General features: G+C 41.6%; 1 protein-coding gene across 1 annotated transcript in view; it reads right to left on the bottom strand.

The window, feature by feature from the left end:
* The window catches only part of METTL15 (methyltransferase 15, mitochondrial 12S rRNA N4-cytidine), an 84,598-nt gene extending 64,578 nt beyond the window's left edge, over positions 1 to 20,020 (bottom strand). The window contains exons 1-2 of the mRNA XM_058807520.1: positions 19,941 to 20,020; positions 18,260 to 18,539 (exon numbers count right to left, since the gene is read on the bottom strand). Coding sequence (XP_058663503.1) covers positions 18,260 to 18,523 — 264 coding nt within the window. The 5' untranslated portion in view covers positions 18,524 to 18,539; positions 19,941 to 20,020. The remainder of the gene's footprint in view (positions 1 to 18,259; positions 18,540 to 19,940) is intronic.
* Positions 20,021 to 21,807: the final 1,787 nt, after the last annotated feature.

The raw sequence follows: 21,807 nt of genomic DNA, 5'->3' as shown, positions 1-21,807 counted from the left end.
CTTGTGGAAATTGCCCAGGTGGTTCAATAGTGGCATAAAAAGTCTCAGCAGAATGCAATTATAGCAATAAAATATCTTTAAAATGTTGATGTAAGCCAGTGGGAAAAAAAAAAAAAAACCACAGGCATGCACAATCTGCCATCTGAACAAGGGTCCCTTTGCTTCCATTTTAAGGCAAAAACATCCTCAATTCCACCAGCTGTGCACTTCAATACAGAATGCCATGGTGCAAATCCCAGAATGCAATGGCATGACGAAATCAAGCAAATTTTTGGAGTGGAGGATTTATTTTCTAAAAAAACAAGATATTCAGCTGTGAGTTACAGAAAGCATAAAGAAGTGGATTAAGAACATATTAAATCACACCTTGGGCTGAAGCTGTTGAGCTAATGGGTTGTTTCCATGTGACAGTGAGATGCTATCATGAACCAAAAGCTGAGCAAACTCCACTCTCTGATAACACTCTTTGTTTACCAACAGAGCACTGCCTGTGGCAGCATGCTGCACAAGGAGGAGCTGCTTTGGCTCACACCTGTTGGTTCCCAGTGGCTGAAACAAGGATTACATCTAATTACACAGATTAGATAGAGGCAGTATTTTAATCAGCTGGTTCTAACACAGCAGTGCTGCAAAACTCAACAAACGAGCCCAATGACACTGAACACCCTACTGTAAAAAACTGCTCTAAAAATCCCTAGGAAACACACAGAAAATAAGACAGCTTTTACCACAAGAAGAGTATAAATGCAGTAAACTTGCTTGCTCCCCTTTGTCTGGTATTCATTGCCTGCAAACAAGTTGGTTTACACAGTTTTTTATGGTGATGCTTGTATGCCATGATCCTTTATTAGAGACCAAAGGAATTATCACTAGCAAAACCAACTTGCTTTATGATCTGCACACACAGAGGATGCAGTTCTTTTCAAACAAACCTGTTATCTAACTCAAGATCAAGCAAATGAATATGACAGAGTAGGGAAGACCATGCAGATAACAGTATCAATTCCATGCAATTACAGATAAGCAGTTGCATCCTTCAGCACAAAGCAATTAAACGTGTTGATTTAACTACCTTGGAATCAACATGCACAGATAGATGGGCCTGTGAGTTTTGTAACTGTTAGCTTTACCCTGTATTTTCATCCAAAAGTTAGTTACACAAGAAGAGAATAATTAAATAATTATAGTTTTAAATCATCTCGTCAACAAGCAGAACCTGAGCCACCAAGTGTGCTCCAATCCATGTTAGACATTCAACAGCTCCAACAGGACACAGGTTTAAGAGTTTATCTTAGTGGGATACATTTTCTTCCTATTGAACTTCACATAATTTCTTATGTTATTAAGCTTATTTTAAGATGGGAGCACTCTTCTGTTCTGAACACACAACATCCTCATGCAGGTGGGTGTACCCAGGCACTCTGCCTATACCAGCACCACACAAATGAGGGCACACCAGAGGTGCTGCTGACCCAGCTGAGTTGTCTTCCACCTCCCTTCCATGAGTGGAACCACTCAAGAATAGTCATGTCTACTCTAAATACATGTCATCACCCTAAAAATCTCTGTATGGAAAGGTTTAATGCCTTAATGCAAAACCCAGCACCATTATTGCTTTTCTTGTTTTTCTTTCAATGTCGTTGTTGTTTTTGATAACTTGGCCCTTGAATTCCACTCTTTGGCTTTCAGCATGGATATATTTTAATATACTACTCAAACAGAAAACTAGCAACCTGACTTGCTGAGCAAAAATAATGACATTCCTAAACTGTATAGGAAAATGCTTTACAGAACCATAAAAAACATAGGACTGAGAATACGTTTCCAAGTGTACTTAATGGACTGCTTGATAAATTATTTTAACTATTACAGTATTTGAAACTATTCTAAAGCTGGTACCTTAATTGTTTCATGCCCTAGTAGGTGTTAAAATTTATTTTCTGGATTTTCCAAATGCCAGGTTCTGAGCACTTATTCGTGCCCACTCAGAGCCAGGTCAACAAGACAGAATTTTTTATAACCTTTGCTGAAATGAAGTCTTGAGTCTCTAATTATTCTCTCCACCAGCAGATAAAAGACTAACAAATACTTCCAAGACTGGTGCTGCTGATGCCACTTAGTGATTTAAATTTTTTCCCTTCCTGCCTGGAAGAACAAAGTAACCCACTAGAAATTTTGTGCAACATTTGTAAATTTGTAAAAGCAATCCATTGACCACAGCAAGGCAAAACCACTGGCTGTGACATGCAATGTGTCCCTGTACACAGAACACAACCTCTGAACACTCAAGTGTTCTACTAAGTACATCATCAGCATTAATTTGGTGGTGTTATGAAGAAAGCATTGTCCCACACAATTCAAAGAACATTGTTTGTTAATTAGTGTACATAAACACTCCTGAAAAGTTACTCCACCTAAAGCAAATGACAATCCCACTACTGGTGAGATTTTCCAGACTTTTGTACTGAGATACAAAAATCCCATTAACAGGTGAGGAATCTTGTTTCTTTATCTCCAGTACTCCAGCTTACAGCAGACTGATTCTGCCAAGCAAATTCTGCCTAATCCAAAGAATTTTGAAGTGCTAAAACCCAAAAAATATATGTGCTAATGGTGTGTGAGAAATGGGATGAGAACAAATAGATTATTATCACCACTTTTAACTCTATTACCAGGATTACATGAGTAATATTTTACACATTAATCAACTTTATCACCAAAAGTACTGCTGTAGCTTGTACTACTGTACGAACCACAATGCAACAGTTCCCAAATTATTAAATTCAAAATCCAAGCTACAACTTTCCACCACAGCAATCTTCTCTTAAATCTCCTACACAGAGCAAGAAAAAAAAAAAAAAAAACCAAACTCTTCCATTTCAGCTAAACTTATCTGATTTTACCTAGAAACAGAACACTTCCAAATAGAGCTTTATTCTTCTCAGGTGAATGCTTTGCTTTAAATCTTTACTGCTGTCTTTCAAATTGAAAAAGATGCTTTGAAATATGCTGCATTTTACTCTTCAAGAATTAATTCTATTGCTAGTCTCTCAGACAAATATGATTTTGGTGACCATATTCAAAACATCTAAGCTTCTTCACAACTGATGAAATAGAACTAATACCTACATGACAGAGTTACAGCCCTAAAACTACTCAAAAATTTAGTTTTTAAAATGTAGCTAACATGCAAAATCAAAATACTAAACACTTTAACAGAGAATAAAACTAAATTAGGGAAACATAAAAACCTGTTAGAAAAGGAGCAAAACCAGATAAAACCAAGATAAAGATAACAAAGGAAAAATGCAGGAAGAAGGAAATAATTTAGAAAGGAGGGAGGCTGAAAAAGAACTGCACCAGTAAGGCTCACACTCCTAGGAGAAGGTTGGTATGAGGGAAATCTCCAGTCCAGAAAAACAATAAGATCACATTCAAAGAACAAATTTCAGAGCCAACTGATCATTTCAGGAGAGAGCAGAACACCTTCCATCACTGCTGCTTTATATAAAACCAGGCTTAGATGAGGACAAGAAAGTAGGAAATGTGGAAAAGAATTCCCTTAGGACACATCTCTCTTCTCCAATAAAACATCCAAAGGCTCCAGCAGTTTTCTGTTGAGGACTATTAAAATTGTTTTTATACAGCTGCAGCAGATGGTATGATTCACTTATCTCAAAATAAAAGAGCTCAGGGAACTTGATGATATTATCAAGCATCAAGTTAGAACAAATAAAAAAGTGCCTTTCATGCAAATATTGAAACCATGAATAATGTGGAGAGAAGTCCAGTACGTAACACACTCTGTAGAGAGATGGAAGTAGAAAAAAACCACAGTGCCAGTGACTGTCCCAGCACATGTCACAGTCAAGAGGGCCACAATGCACACCAGAAAACTTCAGAAAGCTTCAACTCATAAAAATAAACACCTTACCTTTTCAGGAGGCTGCAAGGGTCAGTCCATGCAGAGTAACACCTCACCTCTTCAGGAGGCTGCAAGTGGCTGCGCTTGGTTCTTCAGCCCAGCCTTTTATGCCCTCCTGTTGATGCCCTGCCCCTGCGTGCCCTCTGCTCCCTGTGTGATTGCTCAGCACCCCTGGGCAGCCCCTGGCTCCTCACCTTCAACAGCATTCACCTGTCCTGCACAGCTGGAGACAACTGGGGATCAGCCACAGCCCCACTCCCAACCACCACAAACTCAATTCCTACAACTTCATTCTAGTGAGTGCACTAGTAATTAACCAACACCAAACCCACACTGTGCAGACCTGCAATCTATTAAAGCATTAAAAGAAATTTAAATAATTAAAATACTTCAAATACTTGCTTTTTATGTACTCAGCCCCACGCCCAATCATCACAAACTCTGTGCCCACAAATGATATTATACAAGTACAACCCCCAGCCTTCCCCCTGCAAGGGAGTCCTTCCATGACTGTTGTCAGGTGAAGGTAGCACCAGGAATAGAAAATAATCATTCTCTCCCTTCCCCTTTTCTCAGGCTTCCATCAGCAGCTGCAGCAATGGAATTTTGGAGTGCCAGGAACTGGACACTTGGCCAGGTGCACTCCTGATGTGAACCAGTGCTGTGGCACTGATGTTCCTGTGACTCAGCAGTGTCCTTCCATCTAAAGAGCTGCAGTGAGAAGAAAAACTGTTCAAGGGAAAAAGAATTTATCATCAAAGAATCTTCCACCTCCCTCCAATCTCTAGAGAGGCCTTTGTTCACCATCCCAGCTTCAGCATTCATCACATATGGAAGTCTACAGCCTTTCTTACAGATCAAAATTATTGTCTCAATAGCTTCTAGAAATAAGAAACTCAGCTGCAACCAGCCATTCATGTTCTCACTCCTCTGCTCTCAGTGGGGACAAGCAGGAGTCTTGCACAAAGCCTGCAAGGTTTGTTTTCTCTAATAATGCAAATGACCAAACCAAAAAAAAAAAAAAAAAAATATATATATATTAAAAATCAAACCTTGCTTTCCTCCCAATGCTTTAAGGTAGTTTTATTTTCCTTAACGAAACAGCTTCAAGACATGTCCTGTTGTCCCATGTGCCCCATCCAGCCCTTTGCCTCAAGCTGCATGGTGGTAAAAACCACACACACACAAAGGAACTGAAGAACAGGAGAAAGAAAGGCTCAAATGCTACTGGAAAACACTGCTCATTACCTGGGGATGGTGGGCTCACACATGGACAAAAAAACCCCATTTATTATTATAAACCAGGGCACAACACAAGATGAACACCAAACGTGAAAATTACCAACACTGAAAACGTAATTGGCAAGACAACACAAAAAATATATTTATTTTTTAAGTTTGAGTTTTAAAAGGCCTTGAATGATGCTTTAAAGAGTTTAGGAATAGTGAAGAAACATCAATCAGTACTAATAGGACAGTTCTTAATGACTTAAAGTCTAAAAGGTCCTCAAAGGATTCTAAACATCTGTAAGTGCACAGGCATGGTAAAAAGCATAATTACTGAATATGTGACCTAACAGAGAAAAAAATCCAAACTGAATACTATAAAAATCAGAGAGGATAGTAAAAGATAATGGCAACAACAGGGCTATTCAACAGAAACACCTTACACCACACAAACTTTAACAGCAAAGAACAATTAATCCAAGTTGCTAAAACCAAAATACTTCAGTGGGATGGCAGTCAGTAACCCAGAGCTGACAACTGTGCTTTAATTACATTTGAGACTGTTACCAATTAGTTAGTCTGCAGCACTACAGGCTTCATGCTATGACTCAGTGCACTGACTCATTCAGGAAAACTTTCCTACACAACTACCCGGGCACCCACAAGGATGCAAGATCAAAAGGAAAGTACTTACACTGACCTTCTTAGCAAAAGTCTTGTTTTAAATTTAGATGACCAAAAGCAGATAATGACACAAGTGCTCAAGTAGGCTTTTTGAAAGGGAGACTTTCAGGAGCACTGTTTTAACTCCATTTCAGATCAACATCTCAAAAAATCAAAGTACAAATAATGCTTTGTACAGTTTGAGGCTGAAGAAGCACATTCTAAATCTGGTTTGGTTTTTTTTTTAAGATGCTCAAGTAGCATTATTTACTATTAATAAAAATATCCACCATCAAAAATCCTGTTTTCTGTCACTTAAGAGTCCTGGCTGATTTGAACAGTTGAAGGCTGAAATATTTTCTGTGTTAGAAGTTGGAAGCTGATGGAAGGGGGTGGCAAAGAGTGACAAAAAATGTCTTCAGCCATCTCCTTGTTTTGGGGAAGAAAAACAACCCTGTGGTTAGATTTTTGAATTTGAACAATTCTACCATTGCACTAAACAGTATTGGGATTTTCAAGTTTGGCAGTGAAAACAGGAAGATAATCCTAGGTGAAAAATTCTTCTATTGATATTCACACAGACCTCCAAAAACTTGTTAAGATTTCCAAGTAAAACTTCTGTGCCAGGCTCTGATGCCAAAGCTGCAAGTGCAGGATCCTGGAAAAGGATGTGTTAATTATTCTCATCTGATCCAAGAACTTGAGAGTTTTATTTTAGGCCTGGAAGGAATTGGAGGAAGAGGTAAGGCTCTTGAGGGTTAAAATGAGCATGAATATTGCAATTAAGAAATATTTTTAAATTAAAGCACGTTTCCTCCAGAACTACACTAGAACCTACAAATCCCAGTATTTAACATGAGGTTTTAGCAGGTGAAAAATCTGTAACTCAGAACAGGCACATGTCACCTTCTCACAGCAAAGACAAAGAGGGACAACTTACCTAAGATTGGAACTACACCGATCAGTTGGACTACCAAGTCGCACAAGATGGGAAGTGGTAGGCGTAGGAGTAATTAGGCATTATTTTCTCCTGTGTGTTTTCCCTTTTGCAGTTAATTTCTCTCAGCACAGGTGTTTACTGTGTACTTTCACAAGCCAATTAAACTCAGCAACATGGCCCAAAAAAAGAGAGACAGAGAAAAAGCTGCATTTTTTTTCTGGCATGGGAGTGTGTTCAACTGATGTGCAGAGGACAGGGAGGGACAGGAGCTCAGGGAGTGTTGGGACCCAGGACATTCCTCTGGTTGCCCAGGAGGACCCTGGCAGGGGGCTCAGAGACCTTGGCACAGAGTCACAAACACCTGTGCCTTTGATTTTAGCCCATGGAAACAATTACCAACCTTGTGTGACGAGTTACAGGCCACAAGGGTTTGAATAGAATGATAGTGAATTTGTCACAGGGTGGAAAAGTAGAATTTTGGGGTTTTAGAATGGGGGTTCAAGAGGCAAGATGGAGGAATCTGGGCATGTCCTGTCTTTCTCCTTCTTGTCCTCCATCTTCTGCTGTGGTGGTGGCACTTTTGGATTGGTTTAGAGTAGAGACAGACTGTCTAACATAGGTGATAGGTACTGGAAAATTATTGTAAATAAAGTACATGCAGTTCTTAGTATAAAAAGCCAACACCACCCCAAGGGCAGGGACTGTGCCACAAACCAACCTGCTGGGCAGACCTCAGTGGGTCAGAGAAAGAATGTAACAGAAAAGAGAAAATAAACAACCTTGAAAAGCAGAGCTGAGGAATCTCAACTTCTTCTTCAGTCGCGGGGCTGGGAAAAAGACTTTCTAATACCTCAGGAGCCATTTCAGCAACACAAAACCCCAGAAAGGAGGTGGTGACACAGGGGAGAGCAGGGACCCTGGACCTGTCCCCTTCAGTGGCATCACTCCACTGCCTTTGTGCTCAGCTTGGCTCCTCCAGCAAACCCTCAGGAACAATGCATCACCTCCATTCCAGCTTTCTTTCCCAAAGTAACACTGGAAATGGCAACATCCAGGCCAGTAACTGAGAAACGCAGCCAGCTGACAGAGGGACACTGGAACTTTGGCCACACAGCCCCTGTGACACTCAGGAGGTCACCACACCAAGCAGGTAGGTCGTGCTGCTCCTCCTTTTTCTGTCTGTAAGACGAACAAACTCTGGATCTGCTTCCCAGGCACGCTGTGACCTCACCAGCTGCAGGTGGATGTCCCTCCAATGTGCAGCAAAGCTCTCCACCAAAATGCTGACCACCTCTTTGAAAAACCAGGCAAAGAGGCATGTCTGCTCAGGCACCCAAAGCACACTTTCAGCATTGCTGCCTCTAAATTCTGCTAAGTGGAAGCAATACAACTGTGCTACTTTATAAGAGAGCTGTAAACATAAATTCTGTGTAATGAAATTGAATTAATTCATCTATAAAGATAATCTGTGGATGATTCGAAGGTTGTAGGGATATAGTTTAAGAAACAGAAGTCTAAATTCAAAGTAGAATTTGAACAGTAAACAGCATATAAGACGTGTCCATGAACAAAATATTTTGTTTGGCTCTACCTACCTGAACAGGCCAGTGGCAGGAGAGTCTCAAAGGACAGAACCACTCTTTTGTCTGGGCCGCTGCACAAAGGCCAGCAGGTTTTACTCCTGATCATTTCCAAGGTCATTTTCTTTTTTTTAAAAGTGTCCCTAGATTACAGTTTGCTTATAAATTCAATGCCAGCAGAGGTCAGCATTCAATCCTGCTCAACCATTACCCACGTAAAAAATTCTTCTTCAAAAAAAGGGAGAAGTCAAACAATATATACAAACAAAATACACACTATGTATGCTCACGCCCAAACTCACAATTAGAAGATTTAGCAATTGGAGGTCCTCTCCTTCTGAGCATTTCAGTCCCCATTGTAGAAAACGGAGTTTCCTTGGAGCTTCCTCCCCTTGTGCTCTGCCAGTCAACCCTGCTGAATGAACAGGGCCTGTGTAAGCTGAAATACCTGCAGCTCCTCACAGCCATTGAACAAGGACTGCAGGCTAAATCTAACAACTCAAAGCCTGCCCATCCCTGGCCAAATCATGTGTCTACAAATTTCCATTACGTTTCTCCATCCTAAGCACTGTTTCTTTGGTTGACTCAAGATGTGACTTAAAATGGGTAAGTATTCCGTGTCCTCCCAATTTATCTCAAAATTATTTATTGCTCCTACCACTATGTCCTCCCCAATGCATGCGCAGACTGACCATGTAGAGAAAAGTTTCTATTTTAATTTTTGCATAACAACCCGAGAATGTGTCTTCAATTTCCATTAAATATACAAGAATTAAAACTGTATACTTGTTTTATATGTCTGACAACAGGCAGGGTTTTTAAAATTACATGAAATAAAGCAGATTGTTAAAAACCATTGGCATCGTGAGACATGATACATAAATTACTTGTGAGAGAGCAACAAAGATTTGTTAGTAGAGAAATGTACTTTTAGAGAAATGCTGGAAGAGTTGTACTGTTTTTCCAAATGACCTAAGACACTACACACACTCAAAGTCTCAGAAGAAAACATTATTAAAACATACCTTGCTGCTATTCACATGCAAAAAAGAAAAACTATCACAGAACTAAGAAAATGAGAGGTCAATGAGACCAAGTTATTCTTGCATTTTCATACTGTTTTATTCAAATTTAGTAAAGCAATATTTGGGCTTCAGCATGCTAATAACCTTCGCTTTCTCTTAGGAGAATTCAAAATATTTTGCAAGTAAGTTCTGTGAAGTAAATCAGACATAGCTGTTTTTCAACTGGAGCACTTTGATTTTTAATCACCCGCTCAAAATCAGAAGGGAAAATAATATTACAAATCCAGTGAATCACACACTGTCCACAGACACCTTGCTGTGCTATGCTCCCATCCTGAGCAGCTGTAATTTCCATTTGCATTCTGTTACTTCTGTAAGAACTCTAAAAATGAGAGGTGACGTTCTGATGTCATCTCAACGTCAATCAGTAACAGCACACTGCCTTGCTGCAATAAAATTCCTTAACAATAAAAAGGAGCAAAAAAAGAACTTCTGGAAAATAAAAACATCTGCAGCAAGAAGTGGTTGAGGTTACCCTGTAGAGCAAAGCCTCACTACAGGTTTCCCTGCAGTAAACTGGAAAATGTTTTAAACCTATACAAGGTAAACAAGCTTTATACAAATCTCTAGACCCAGAACCAATAAGGTGCTTTAGATAACACCACCATGAAAATTATCAGCAGCTACTGACCTTTACAGGCATAATTCCCATCCAAAGCTTGCTCAAGTATCCAAGAGCTGAACTTGTCAGTGAAAATATTATAAAGGGAATAAAAGGCATTTTGCAGGATGACATGGCCTGCCAGAAAATAAAGTTGACCAAAAAAGCAAAAATTTACAGTTCTACGTTTTTGCTAATGGTAATAAATTACACCAAAAAACCTGTTTTTTTCTAGCACCTATGAAAAGGAAATTATCAAATTAAGTACATAGCAAAGAAGAATTTTGGTTGCAAGCAAAAGGTGTCTCCTATCAGTTCTATACAGTTCATGTCTTTCACCTATGTAAAAAGTTATCACTTGTATTTTCAAAAAATAAGGCCTGATAGGTAAAACATAACCGGACTAATTTTTCTCCACAAGTAATTTTTGACAGACTATGAAATGATAAAAAAGTTGTTTACACACCAAGTCTAACAACTTACATCACAAAGAGAATATAAATGAACAGTTGGCATTTTTGCAGGCAAACAGCCTCCTCAGATCACATATTAAGTACAATATAAAATGATTTTCCAGTATCAGCAATTCAATGTAATGCAAGCATCAGTTCCCATTTTCCCCATTCATCCCATTGGTACATCAACAGAGGATGCTGCTAGATTATATTAGTGTGCAGCTGAAATATCTGTAACATCACTAAGTAGGCATATCCAAGAATTTCAGAGACTGCACCATCAACCATCTCTTCATCATTTCACACAGAGGAGAAAAAAAAGATTCCTATGGACACATTTTGCAGCACCCATCAATCATACCCACTTAATGCCTCAAAATCATTTCCAATGTATTTTCTTCACAAGGGTTCCACTTTCTGATAACAGCTAAATATGAGACAACACATGAACAGAAGTGAACAGGTTTTGTATGAAAACACAGAAAAAGGCATTTTACCTCTGTTTTGTTTTGCACTTCCCCCTTGCACAAGAGGTAAGAGAAGCAAACAAAAACCACCACCTGCCTCTGCCACCTGCTTTTAGACAGCACTGGCAGACCTTGCCTCACTATGCATTATTTACTTCACTCATTTTCCTAAGAGTAATGTTGTCTGGAATTAGATTTAATGACGTTATGACTCAAACACACCATTATTAACATTTCCATAGGAAATTAAAATTTCAGTGTCTGAATGACTTTAGATAATCATCAGACTTAAAAAGAAAAAGCTGACTTCCTCTGCCTAAACTCAGAAGAAACTTCTTTCCTCAATTATAACCGAGGAGATATTTAAGATGTAATGAAAATTTTACAAAGGCTCAAGTAAAAATCTAATTCTTTATCGTTAATGGCGAGCCAACCCCAAAAATGCCATGGATGTGGTTTTGGTAAGCCTTGGCTGCCAAGTTCCTACAGCAATTTGACATTAAATAATACCATTTTAATACAGAGTCAGCCTGAAACAATATTCATTTATTTCAGGGACATTATTAACACAGATGAATTTGTCATTTATTAAAACAGTTATTAGAAAAGTATTTTCCCAAGATGCTGAGCATCAGCAAACATCACTGGAATGAAGATAACATGCTCAGGAAGTCTGGGAAAAAGAAAAAATATTTTAAAAAAAATCAGATCACATGTGTATATGCACCTTCAGATACCTGTTTAAACAACAAATTTAGTAGCTTAACCTCTTAATCATCTCTTTACCCAGGTTAATTCTGTGCAAAACTACTCCCAACAGTATAAAACACAAAATATGAAAACAAAACCTGCAGATACCTCCCATGCTCCACCTCTGATCTTCAATCGCTGGTAATATTCTGTGTGATAGAAAAAAAGTCTGCATTTCTGTTTGCAAACTCAAATTCAAATATTTAATAAGAAAGCTTAGCCAAAAGGCTGACTAAAGACACACAGTACTAGATGAGGAGGAAATGAGTAGCTACATATATTAATTATCACCCTTTCTGAGAACACAGGCTCACTCAAGTTAAAATTTAAAGGGCTTAGATTACTTTCTGGTGAATTTTATTAGTTTTCCCCAAGAGGTGCAAAGACTAATGCTGTCACAACAGCCAAGGAGAGCATACACAGCGTCACTGCAAGCTGAGTCACCCCAAAGCACTGAATCTTGCTTTATTATAACACAGCATCTTAAACAGCCTCCTGAAGGGCTGTCATTTGTTATGTGTAGAGCAGGAACAGCAAACGAACCCAGCACCACCACCAAAGCAGATGTGCACATCTGCAGAGCTGTTTGCAGCAGGCAGCCCCTGCTCCCTTGCTGGTCTCTCTGGATAGAGCAGCTGCAGGCTGTCCTTCCTTCCTCTACTGCCACAGAGAAAGATGCAGAAGCAAGCTGGTGAGGTCTTGTGCTTGTGGCTGCTGGTGACATTTGGGTATGCCTCCAGAGAGCCGGGATGCGGCTGGGGAGATGAGGAGGTCAGGCAGATGTGCAAGAACTACAACCTGAACATTCTTTTCTCTGCAGCTCTAGCCATCAACTTACTCTTCCTCTCATCCAAGTATTCTAGTTACTTCCTCTCTGAAGACCTAATTCTGGAAGGATAAAAAAAGTAAAACCTGAAGGGACTTCTTCAGCATGCCTCATTCATATCCTGCCATCAGTCAGCTCCAAACCCACGGACATGTTTAATTTCCTGGTACCACAGTCTCATCACTCAGCAGTACCAGCTTCAACACAGAGAGCAGTCATGCAGTGCTCTCAGATAAATCACACACATTTTCAGTCACCTGCCAATATGGAATTTAAATGCCTGTACTTCTGGAGGGCCCACTAGGGAAGTCAGTAAAACAAGCAGTTGAGGAGCGAGACCTCCTCTGCCTCCTCAACTGGCAAGCTGTTCCTGAGTGTCACCTCCTGTCCTGTTCTCTTCCCAGTCCCCTTCTGTCCTCTCTCATGCTGGGATGGCGCTCACACAGGTGCAGATACTGTAAAACACACATGACATTTGTTGCCATTACACTGTCCAATAGCACTCCTTCTCCCTCAGCACATTTTGTTTTGCCTGCATGTCACAGCAGAGAGCAATTGGTTCAAAGTCAAGGAACGTAAGCAAATGGGGTCTGCTTTTCCAAATCTGCATGCATACACTACCATTGCAAAAACAGACAATATCAGTATTTAAAATAATAATAAATACCTGAAGCACTATCTCTTGCACATCTTAGTCAAAACTATTTTGAGAATGTTTTCCAATTTCATGCACTAACTTCAAATGCTAACTTCACTAAAATCATCCCTCTTGAAGTATGATTTTAGCCAAGTATTTTAAACAGTGCTATCTGATGAGAATCCATTTAACTTTCTTCTAAGTAGACACATCCAAAAATAAAGATATTTTGCATAGATACACATTCTATTGCACGGACATTTTATTACACACTTCCACACACGGCTGTGACCTGAAGCCTGGCTAGCCACTTCTGTAAATTTACAGTATGTGCAGCCAGGACATCAGGCAAGGTAAGAGTGACAGAAAAAATACACAGGAACTACATGATCAACTGAAACAACTCTCAATATGCCCCAGCAACACCCAAGCACTGCAGGAAAAAAGTGTGTTCTGGAATTCCCAGAGTATTTTCAGAATTACTCTATGTTAATTTATTGACTCGCAAGTTTCTCTTACTTCCTTTTTTACAACAATCACTACAAGGCTCACTGTGCTGCTGACAGAGAAAAATTAGCCAAAAAAATTTGTGTATGGAAAGATATTTTCAGCATGCTTCCCATAAAAAATAGTGGTTTCTACAATAAAGAACATTATGCAATTTGGCTGCTTTATGTCACCTTATTCATTTTACAAGTCCAGTGAAAAACAGGCTAAAACAATAAAAATTTTTACTACATCCACGTGTCTGTAAAGTATTAAATACTTGTTTTCCAAAACAAGTATTTAATAATTTACCTCATGATGCAACTAATATTCCCTTCCAAACTTGGTATTTTGGCTGCACTTCACCAAGCACTCAAACAACTTGAGAAGTCAGAATTAATTTTTCCAGATCCCTTTTCAATTCCTCTTTACTTTGGGCACCCAGCAGAAAAGTTCAGTTTTGAGCACCTCTAGCATAAATGGCTCACTCCAGTTAGAAGTGACTTGCAGATGGCTTGGGAGGTGCCGTGAGAAGCCTGGTCACCAGCACCACCTTGTAACTATTTATACAGCACAACACTTGGAAAGCTTTGCCACAGAACAGAAGTCCCCTCTGCAGGGTGCTGCACAGAGAAAGGTTAGTTCTGCCTTCCACTTCCACTTGGTACAAGGCAGAGGGAATACTGATGTATGGACAATACACAGAAAGTAAGAGAACAATTCCAGAAGTGACTCTGCTTTCTCCCAGCAGCAGTGTCCCTCAGCTTCCTTCAGGTGTGTTCTATTGCCTGATTAGCTCTGCAGAAAAGGAAGGAAACAACCATGCTCCAGATCAAAACCCAAGAGTAGCAACAGAACCTCCAGGATGTGCAAAGCTGCCTTCAAACCTGAACCCCAGAGCTCCAGCAGGACCTCACTCACAACAAAACAACGTCTGGCTGGCAGCAGTGTCTTTTCCTGTTATTTTACAAGTCCATGCTCAGACTCCTTCTGAAAAGAGAATAATTTGATGTTTGGATGTATGAAAATAGTAACTATCCTGAAAACAAAGCAGTATGTACCTGAAAGAGGGAAAGGAGAGCTCATGGCAAAGCTGCATGTTCTCAGGAAATACTTGTCTCTTTCTGGAAACCAACACATGATTTCCAAGACAAAGAAATAATAACACGGGGACCAACACGTGATTTCCAAAATAAAATAACAACACGGGGACCAACACGTGATTTCCAAGAAAGAGAAATACTAACACAGGGAACCAACACAGGGAACCAACACATGACTTCCAAGACAAAGAAATAATAACACAGGGACACACACATGATTTCCAAGAAAATAAAATAATAACACAGGGACCAACACATGATTTCCAAGACAAAGAGGATACCTCCTTCAATGAATGCCAAGTAGCAAAAATAATCTGAATAACATCATGGAGAATCAAAAGGGAAATACCCCAGTAAGTCCTGGCTAACTCAAGATGATGTCAGATGAGATCTCTTTGTGGAAAATTATCTGCCTTCTTGTTTTTTTAATACAAATTAACATCATGAAGTAATCATCTACTATTAATGGCTTAACCACTCAAACACTGGAGGAAATGGAAAGGTCTCATTCATTATTTCTCACCTCAAGTTTGACCACCTACCATTTCATTTACAGATACTAAAAAAAGCCCAGCTTCTAGAACTATCATAAAGCAAATCATACTAGCAGAGCTTATAGTATCTCCATTATAGTCTCTTCTAGATCATACTCAACCATGGATAAAATCAATCACATAAAACCATAGATGTCATCAGGTTACAGGCTTCCCCATATAATCTGAATAAGGTATAATATTTGCTTCTCTTCTAGTTGGAGTTTAAAGTTTATATATAGAAGTATTTGTTGGTGCTGGAGCAATATAATTTCCTAGAGCTTTGCAACTCAAAAACCTTGAAGATTCTCATAAGAACAGTTACAATTTCAGAGTTTCATCCTCTGGCATTCATATTAGAACTCATTACTATTGAAGTTATTTTACTTAACATTATAGCCACAGTATGTGGAAAAGATCCACATCTCTAGTTAAAATAAACATGAGTATTGCAAAGGAAAAAAATAGGAAAAAGCAGGTTGAAAACTGGGGAAACATGCTTCTGGATGTCCAAACATTGATTCAAAATAGGTTTGGTTCTTTAAGAGAACAGAGAATTGTCCAGACTACTGCAAAACCACTGGTCAGGTACTTGCAAACAACACCCATGGACTGAGAAGACGGAAATGTAGTGTAATCAATACAGTAAACTTAAAGAGGAAATCACTTATGTGTGGACTGAGTGCAACAGACTTTTCATTGAGCACTGAGGTGGATTGGTGAAATCTAATTGGTAGTCCTTGCCTCAAAGACAGGACTACTACAGGGACTTGGTGGAACAAGGCAATAAATGAAAATTCAAAGATAAATGGAAGTATTATTGCTCCAACTCCTGACACACAGATTCCCCAAAGGAGACAGTCAACAAGAATATTCAGTGGGAGGGCACTAACATCTTTATCTCAGTGGTGACTCACACTTAAGTAACATTTCCTTTCTTAAGAACCTCTGGAAGTTAAATGAAAATCCCATTCAGTGACCATAACTATAGAGAGAACATCCTCTTTCTAATTAGATTTTTTTATATTGGTACCTCCTTGTCTTAAGACACAAGAACCAGAGGCCCAAATCAGCTATTTTATAACAAAGAATATAACTCTGTTAAAGCTGAGCAAAGGAAATCTTTATGTGTGAGGAGAGAATAAAGCAGAAAAACTGAATTCCAGATCAGAGCACTGCCTTTCCTGCCCACAAAACAAAGTGTTCATAGACTTCCTGTCATGACTATAACCTTAAAAATATAAATTTCTGTGACCCTCCCAGTTGACATGCATGTTAGGACAAACTGATTACCAGCACTAGGGTTAGTGAGGAACTGTCTCAACCTGTGTTCAGACTTTTGGTGACACTAGCAAAACTCGGCTGACACACTGCATCCTTTTTTACACTGCTTATTTTTCAAGGCTTCAGACAGTGCTGTGAATACATGCAGAAAAAGAAAACCAGAAGTGCAGAACAGTTTGCAGTTGCAGTCCTGCTGAACAGGTTGGCAGCATTACAAATGCTTGTGTTTGAGGTAAACACACTTGGGCTCTCTTATAGCAGTCATAAGTAGTTCACTGCCAGTTTAGGAATCTGAAAAACCTGTACACACAGACCTGAAAAAAATCCCACCCCATAATAAGCTATTTTACAACCATAAATATTTAAATTAGAAAAAGTCTTGACGGGCAGTAATAGTTACTCTCCACAGTTCATAACCTTGGAGAGTTTCTGTTACAAGTTCTGTTGCCAAATAAGATTTTCCACATCAGCAAAGAGAGTCTAATGGATACTGACTTCATCAGGCTCTTCTTATCAAAGTCAAAATTTACACAACTGGAAAAAATATTTCACACAGTGTATCACAGTTTATGTGTTCATTTAATGTGTGAAAATGTCATCACAGTTCTGACATCACAATGAAATCTGAACTCCAAGTTCCTCACATATTTCTCTAATTTAGGTGTCTTCAACAGCAGAACACATGCAATTAGAGCAATTTGCATGCTAATGGGTATCAACACTATTTGCATTTTCAGTGCTTCTTCAAAGACTTAAAATTGATACACAAGGCAATACAACAAGATTTGACTCCAAATTTTTGATCACTGTATCCACCTCAAACTTGCTGTATCACTTTGCCACTGTTGGACCGTGCTGTTCCCAAATAAAAATATCACACTTGGACCTTTCTACTTCTGTGCCTATTGTTCCACTCTTTGTAGCAAAACTGATAACTGTGAAGGCAGTAAACTTGAGGCAGCTCTTCAGTTTCACATTTCTGGACAGTTTGTTCCTCTAGTAAACATTGATAACCCTAAACTAGTAAGGTTCTATGAAGCTAAGATAAGCACTAAAATCACAGATCAAAGTACCTGAAATGTAAACATTATTTAAGAATTTACATTATTCAAGAAATCCTTTCACATCAATACTAAGACCACCCAGACAAAAACATTTCCCTGGGTATAATTTTTTTTTCCAATTTTTTTCAGGTGTTACCATTTACTACCCCACATACCAAAAGCAAAGCACTCACAGTACCACCCAAACCAGAAGGCTTGAAACAGGTTCTTCATGCCAATGAGGCTAAACAATTTTTAAAACTTACATACTTACAACCTCTTATCCAGGAGGAAGAGGGCTCTTCAAAAACTGATGAGATAACCACACATGAGAACTCTCCTCTGAGTCATTTACATAACCTTAAGAACACACAAGTGCAACTCAGAAAGACAAGCACAAAAGCAACAGAAGAGTCAAATATGACAGATTTAATAAACACCACCTACCTGGGGATTCAGGCACACAGACACCAGAATTTTATTAGTTTGAATACAGAGTTTCAATGTGAACTTCAAAACAATTAAGAACCTTTGAAAGATACAGCTGATTGTTTAGGAACATCCCTTTATTCCTCTAAACAAAAGTCCACACTCCACGAATTTTTCTGCTGCACAGTTAATGGATCAGAGATGTCAATTAATCATTTAACTCACCTGACCAGGCTGAGGGGATAAACAATTAACAACCTCCTCCAGCATCACTGGTACGTGCAATCTTCCAGAATCACTGTTCTCTGTATTTTGAGGCAGCTCTTCAGATTCACATTTCTGGACAGTTTGTTCCTGTGACTCAGAGTCAGAAAGCTTTTGTGATGAAGAATGGATCCTTCTGGCCAAACCAGCCACATTTACTGAGTTCAGTTTCAACTTACTCAGAAACAAACATTTGCAAAGTTGGCACAGATTTTGAGGTACCATTTTGGAGTTGATCAGCCTAGAAGAGCAGTAGATGTTGGGAATTACTTTCAAACAAATATTTGTTTAAATAACATAGAGGAAATGCTATAGGCAAAGCTATACACATTCCAAGTTGGGCAGCTTTATAATTATGTCACATCAGCAAAATGTTCCCAGAACTTAGATTATCCACAAATCAATCATGTTCAAGCAGTGAGCAGATTCTTTTCACCATCAGATTTTACTTTTGTTGAATTGCCCTTGCCAGAGGCTACCAATACTTTGCCTGCATAAGGATATGCTGAGAAAGTTACTCTGCTGATCATTTAGGCTTTAACAGGGCAGTAATTCCCCCACCTTAAATGAAAGTGCACACGGCTAACTTTGAGCAGACACACAGATGTGTGCTTTGCAACACTCCCCGGTGTGCCTACAGAAAACGTGCAGAAAACATGGGCATTACCACGGTGTGCTCTGCTGGCTCTGGCTGGGCTGCAGTTCATTCCCTCCCCAGGGGCTGAGCTGGGGCTGCTTTGGGTTCCTGCTGGGCACAGCAGCGAGGAGACACAGCTGGGGCAGCGACCCGGGGGACTGAAGGGATTCCCCAGAGCAAAGGACACCGTGCTCCAGACAGAAAGGGGCATGTTGGGAAGGATGAAAGTTTGACAAGAAAGTCTCACAGATATGTGTGCTTAGCAGAAAGATTTTTAAATGTAGAGTCTGATGAAGGGATAGAGATGGAAGCAAGTTTTGATATAGAAGAAAGGAATTGCTGAGCCAATCTCACTGGATAACGGAGGAGGCCGAGGGTGTGTTAGTTAGAAGGGGTTTTTATGGCTTAGAGAAAAGGATGAACCCACCCCAAACAAGAAGATGTTTTACCAAGCAGAAAGACAGCACAGGCAAACAAGCCTGCTGATGGTGCAAGTAGAACAAATGTCTCAGAATTTTCCACTGCAAGAAAACTGAAAAACAATTTCTAGCTTAAACTGTAATGTACTTTTAGTGATTGGAGAATAGTAACATGAATATGGAAATTACAGTAGTTATGATAGGTTATAGATAATAGTTAAGGTATAGATTGGTTCTACTGTATGAAGATGCTCAGCAAAGAAAAGGATATAATGCATTGTAACCTAAAGAAAAGTGTGTAATGCATTGTAACCTAAAGTATATAATGCATTGTAACTTAAGAAAAGTCTATAATGCAGTGTAACCAAAACCAAAGGGTCTCAGGCCTGCCTGCAGCTGGAGCTGACAGCTGTGGGCACAGCTCTGTCACCCACCACCCTGGACTGCTGTAGCCTCTTGGGTGGAATGAACTGCATTTTGGAGAGCCCCTGCAGTCCCACATCTCTCATTCAGGCTCTTACAGGCGCAGAGCAGGATCGGGGTGGTGGCACCGGTGTTCCCAACCATGGTGACCATTAATTATCACCTGAGATGGGCCCTGCTCTCCGGAGATGGCTGAGCCCACGGGAAGGCTTTCCTTGCTCTGCCCTGCTTGTCTGCACAGCTTCTGACTCTCCTGCTGAATTCTCTCCATGGCACCGCTGAGTTTGTGCCTCCCGTCCCTTGCCCTTCCTTCCCGGCCGTTCTGCTGAGGGCGAGGAGCGGCTGAGCCCCGGCCGTGCCCCCATCCCTGCCCTGCCCTGCCCTGCCCTGGGGGAACGCGAGGGACGCTGCCCACAGAGAGCCCCCTCCTCCTGCACCCCGGGCATCTCCTCCTCACGGCGAGAGCACAGTTGGTGTTTTATTTCATTTCACACAGCGCACGCCCCCAGGGGCAGCCTGAGGGGCACGGCTGCAGGCCGCCACCTCGGGCCGGCGCTGGAGCAGAACCAAAGGCGGCGGGACAGAAACCCCAGCCCGAAGCGCTTTGGATCGGAGGCGGCCGGAGCAGCGCCGCGAGGAGAGCCCGGGGGGCTGGAGCCGGACACGCGGAGCCACAGGCGCCCCTTCCCCGGCAGCCCCGGGAGCGCCGCCCTTCCCTCACGGCCGCCCTCAGTCCCTCCGTGCTCCCTTCCCTCCCGGCCTCCCTTCCCTCAGCGCTCCCCTGCCCTCCCCGCGGGCCCCGCCGCCGCCGCCCGCGCCCCTCAGACCCCGCGCACGCCGCTACGCGCCCGGCCCCACGCACTCACCGCCGGCGCCGGCGCTCTGCTGACGTCACGGCGCACAGCCAATGAGGAGGCGAGGAGCGCGGCATGTCCGTGTTTGAATTGCGCGTCCGGTGGATGGTGGTTGGTGCGGAACAGGGACCGAGACGAGTGACGGGGAGAGACCGGGACTGTGAGGGCACGGCCGGGGGCTGACACCCGAGAGGGGCCGGGAGAGCCGGGAGGGGCTCGGCTGAGGGAGGCGAGCCGGCCCTGGAGCGGCAGCGGCGGCGCTGGCAGCCCTGCTCGTGTCCCTGCCAGGGGTGAGCCGGCAGCGCGCTGCCAACAGCAGCAATGGGCTGTTTGAAGGGAATTCCGCTTTGGGGCCGGTTACTGCATCCCCTGCGGGGCACGGTAACGCAAATCCCGCTTTAACTCTCTTGAAATGTACGCGCGACGTGCCTGGCTCAGTCCGGGGAGGGCGACACGGGCAGCTCCTCTTTGTGCTGAAGGACAAAAAGACTGCTCGCCTTGGTCCGCAGAAATGCGGTGTCTCCTCTGAAAGCTTGGTCTGTATGAAGGGAAGCCTGTAGGCCAGTTGGTAGTTTACATTCTGAAATAAACTCGAGAATTCCCTGGGGCGGTGCTGGTTGGTTCCTTTCTGGAAGCTGCGCTGAGTTCAGGCACCTTTCGGTGCATCGCGGAGTTCCCAAAGTCTCCTTGGGGCGGCCCTTGGGCCCGGCACAGGGGCCCGAGCAAACGGGGGAACTGCTGGGAGGAGTGAAAGGCTCCTATTGCAAATAAAACCTCTCTTGTCTGCCGCAGAAAGGATTCGGCTGCTGGACCTGAAAGAGCGCTGCGAGCGGAGCTGGGGGCAGCCGGGATGGCTCCTGCCAAGGAAGAAGATGTGTGCAGCCATGTCAAAGTGGTGGTGCGAGTGCGCCCGGAGAGCCAGAAGGAAAAGCAGGGCAGCTTCAGCAGGGTGGTCCGTGTCATCGACCAGCACGTGCTGGTCTTTGATCCTAAGGAGGAGGAGGAAGTCACCCACAGGCACAGCTTCAACAGGATTGCACCCTTACACATGAGGACCTGAAAGGACCGTGCAATTCCTTCCTCCTAAAATGCTCCAAAAATGCAGGTTGTGTAGGGGATTATCTACACGACATGCAGTTCATTCTAAGGCTATACTGGAAAAGTAAAATCTTTCTT

The sequence above is a fragment of the Ammospiza caudacuta genome, chromosome 6 (genome assembly GCF_027887145.1).
Source record: "Ammospiza caudacuta isolate bAmmCau1 chromosome 6, bAmmCau1.pri, whole genome shotgun sequence".
Taxonomy (NCBI): Eukaryota; Metazoa; Chordata; class Aves; order Passeriformes; family Passerellidae; genus Ammospiza; species Ammospiza caudacuta.
This window is presented reverse-complemented; position numbering and strand designations above follow the sequence as displayed.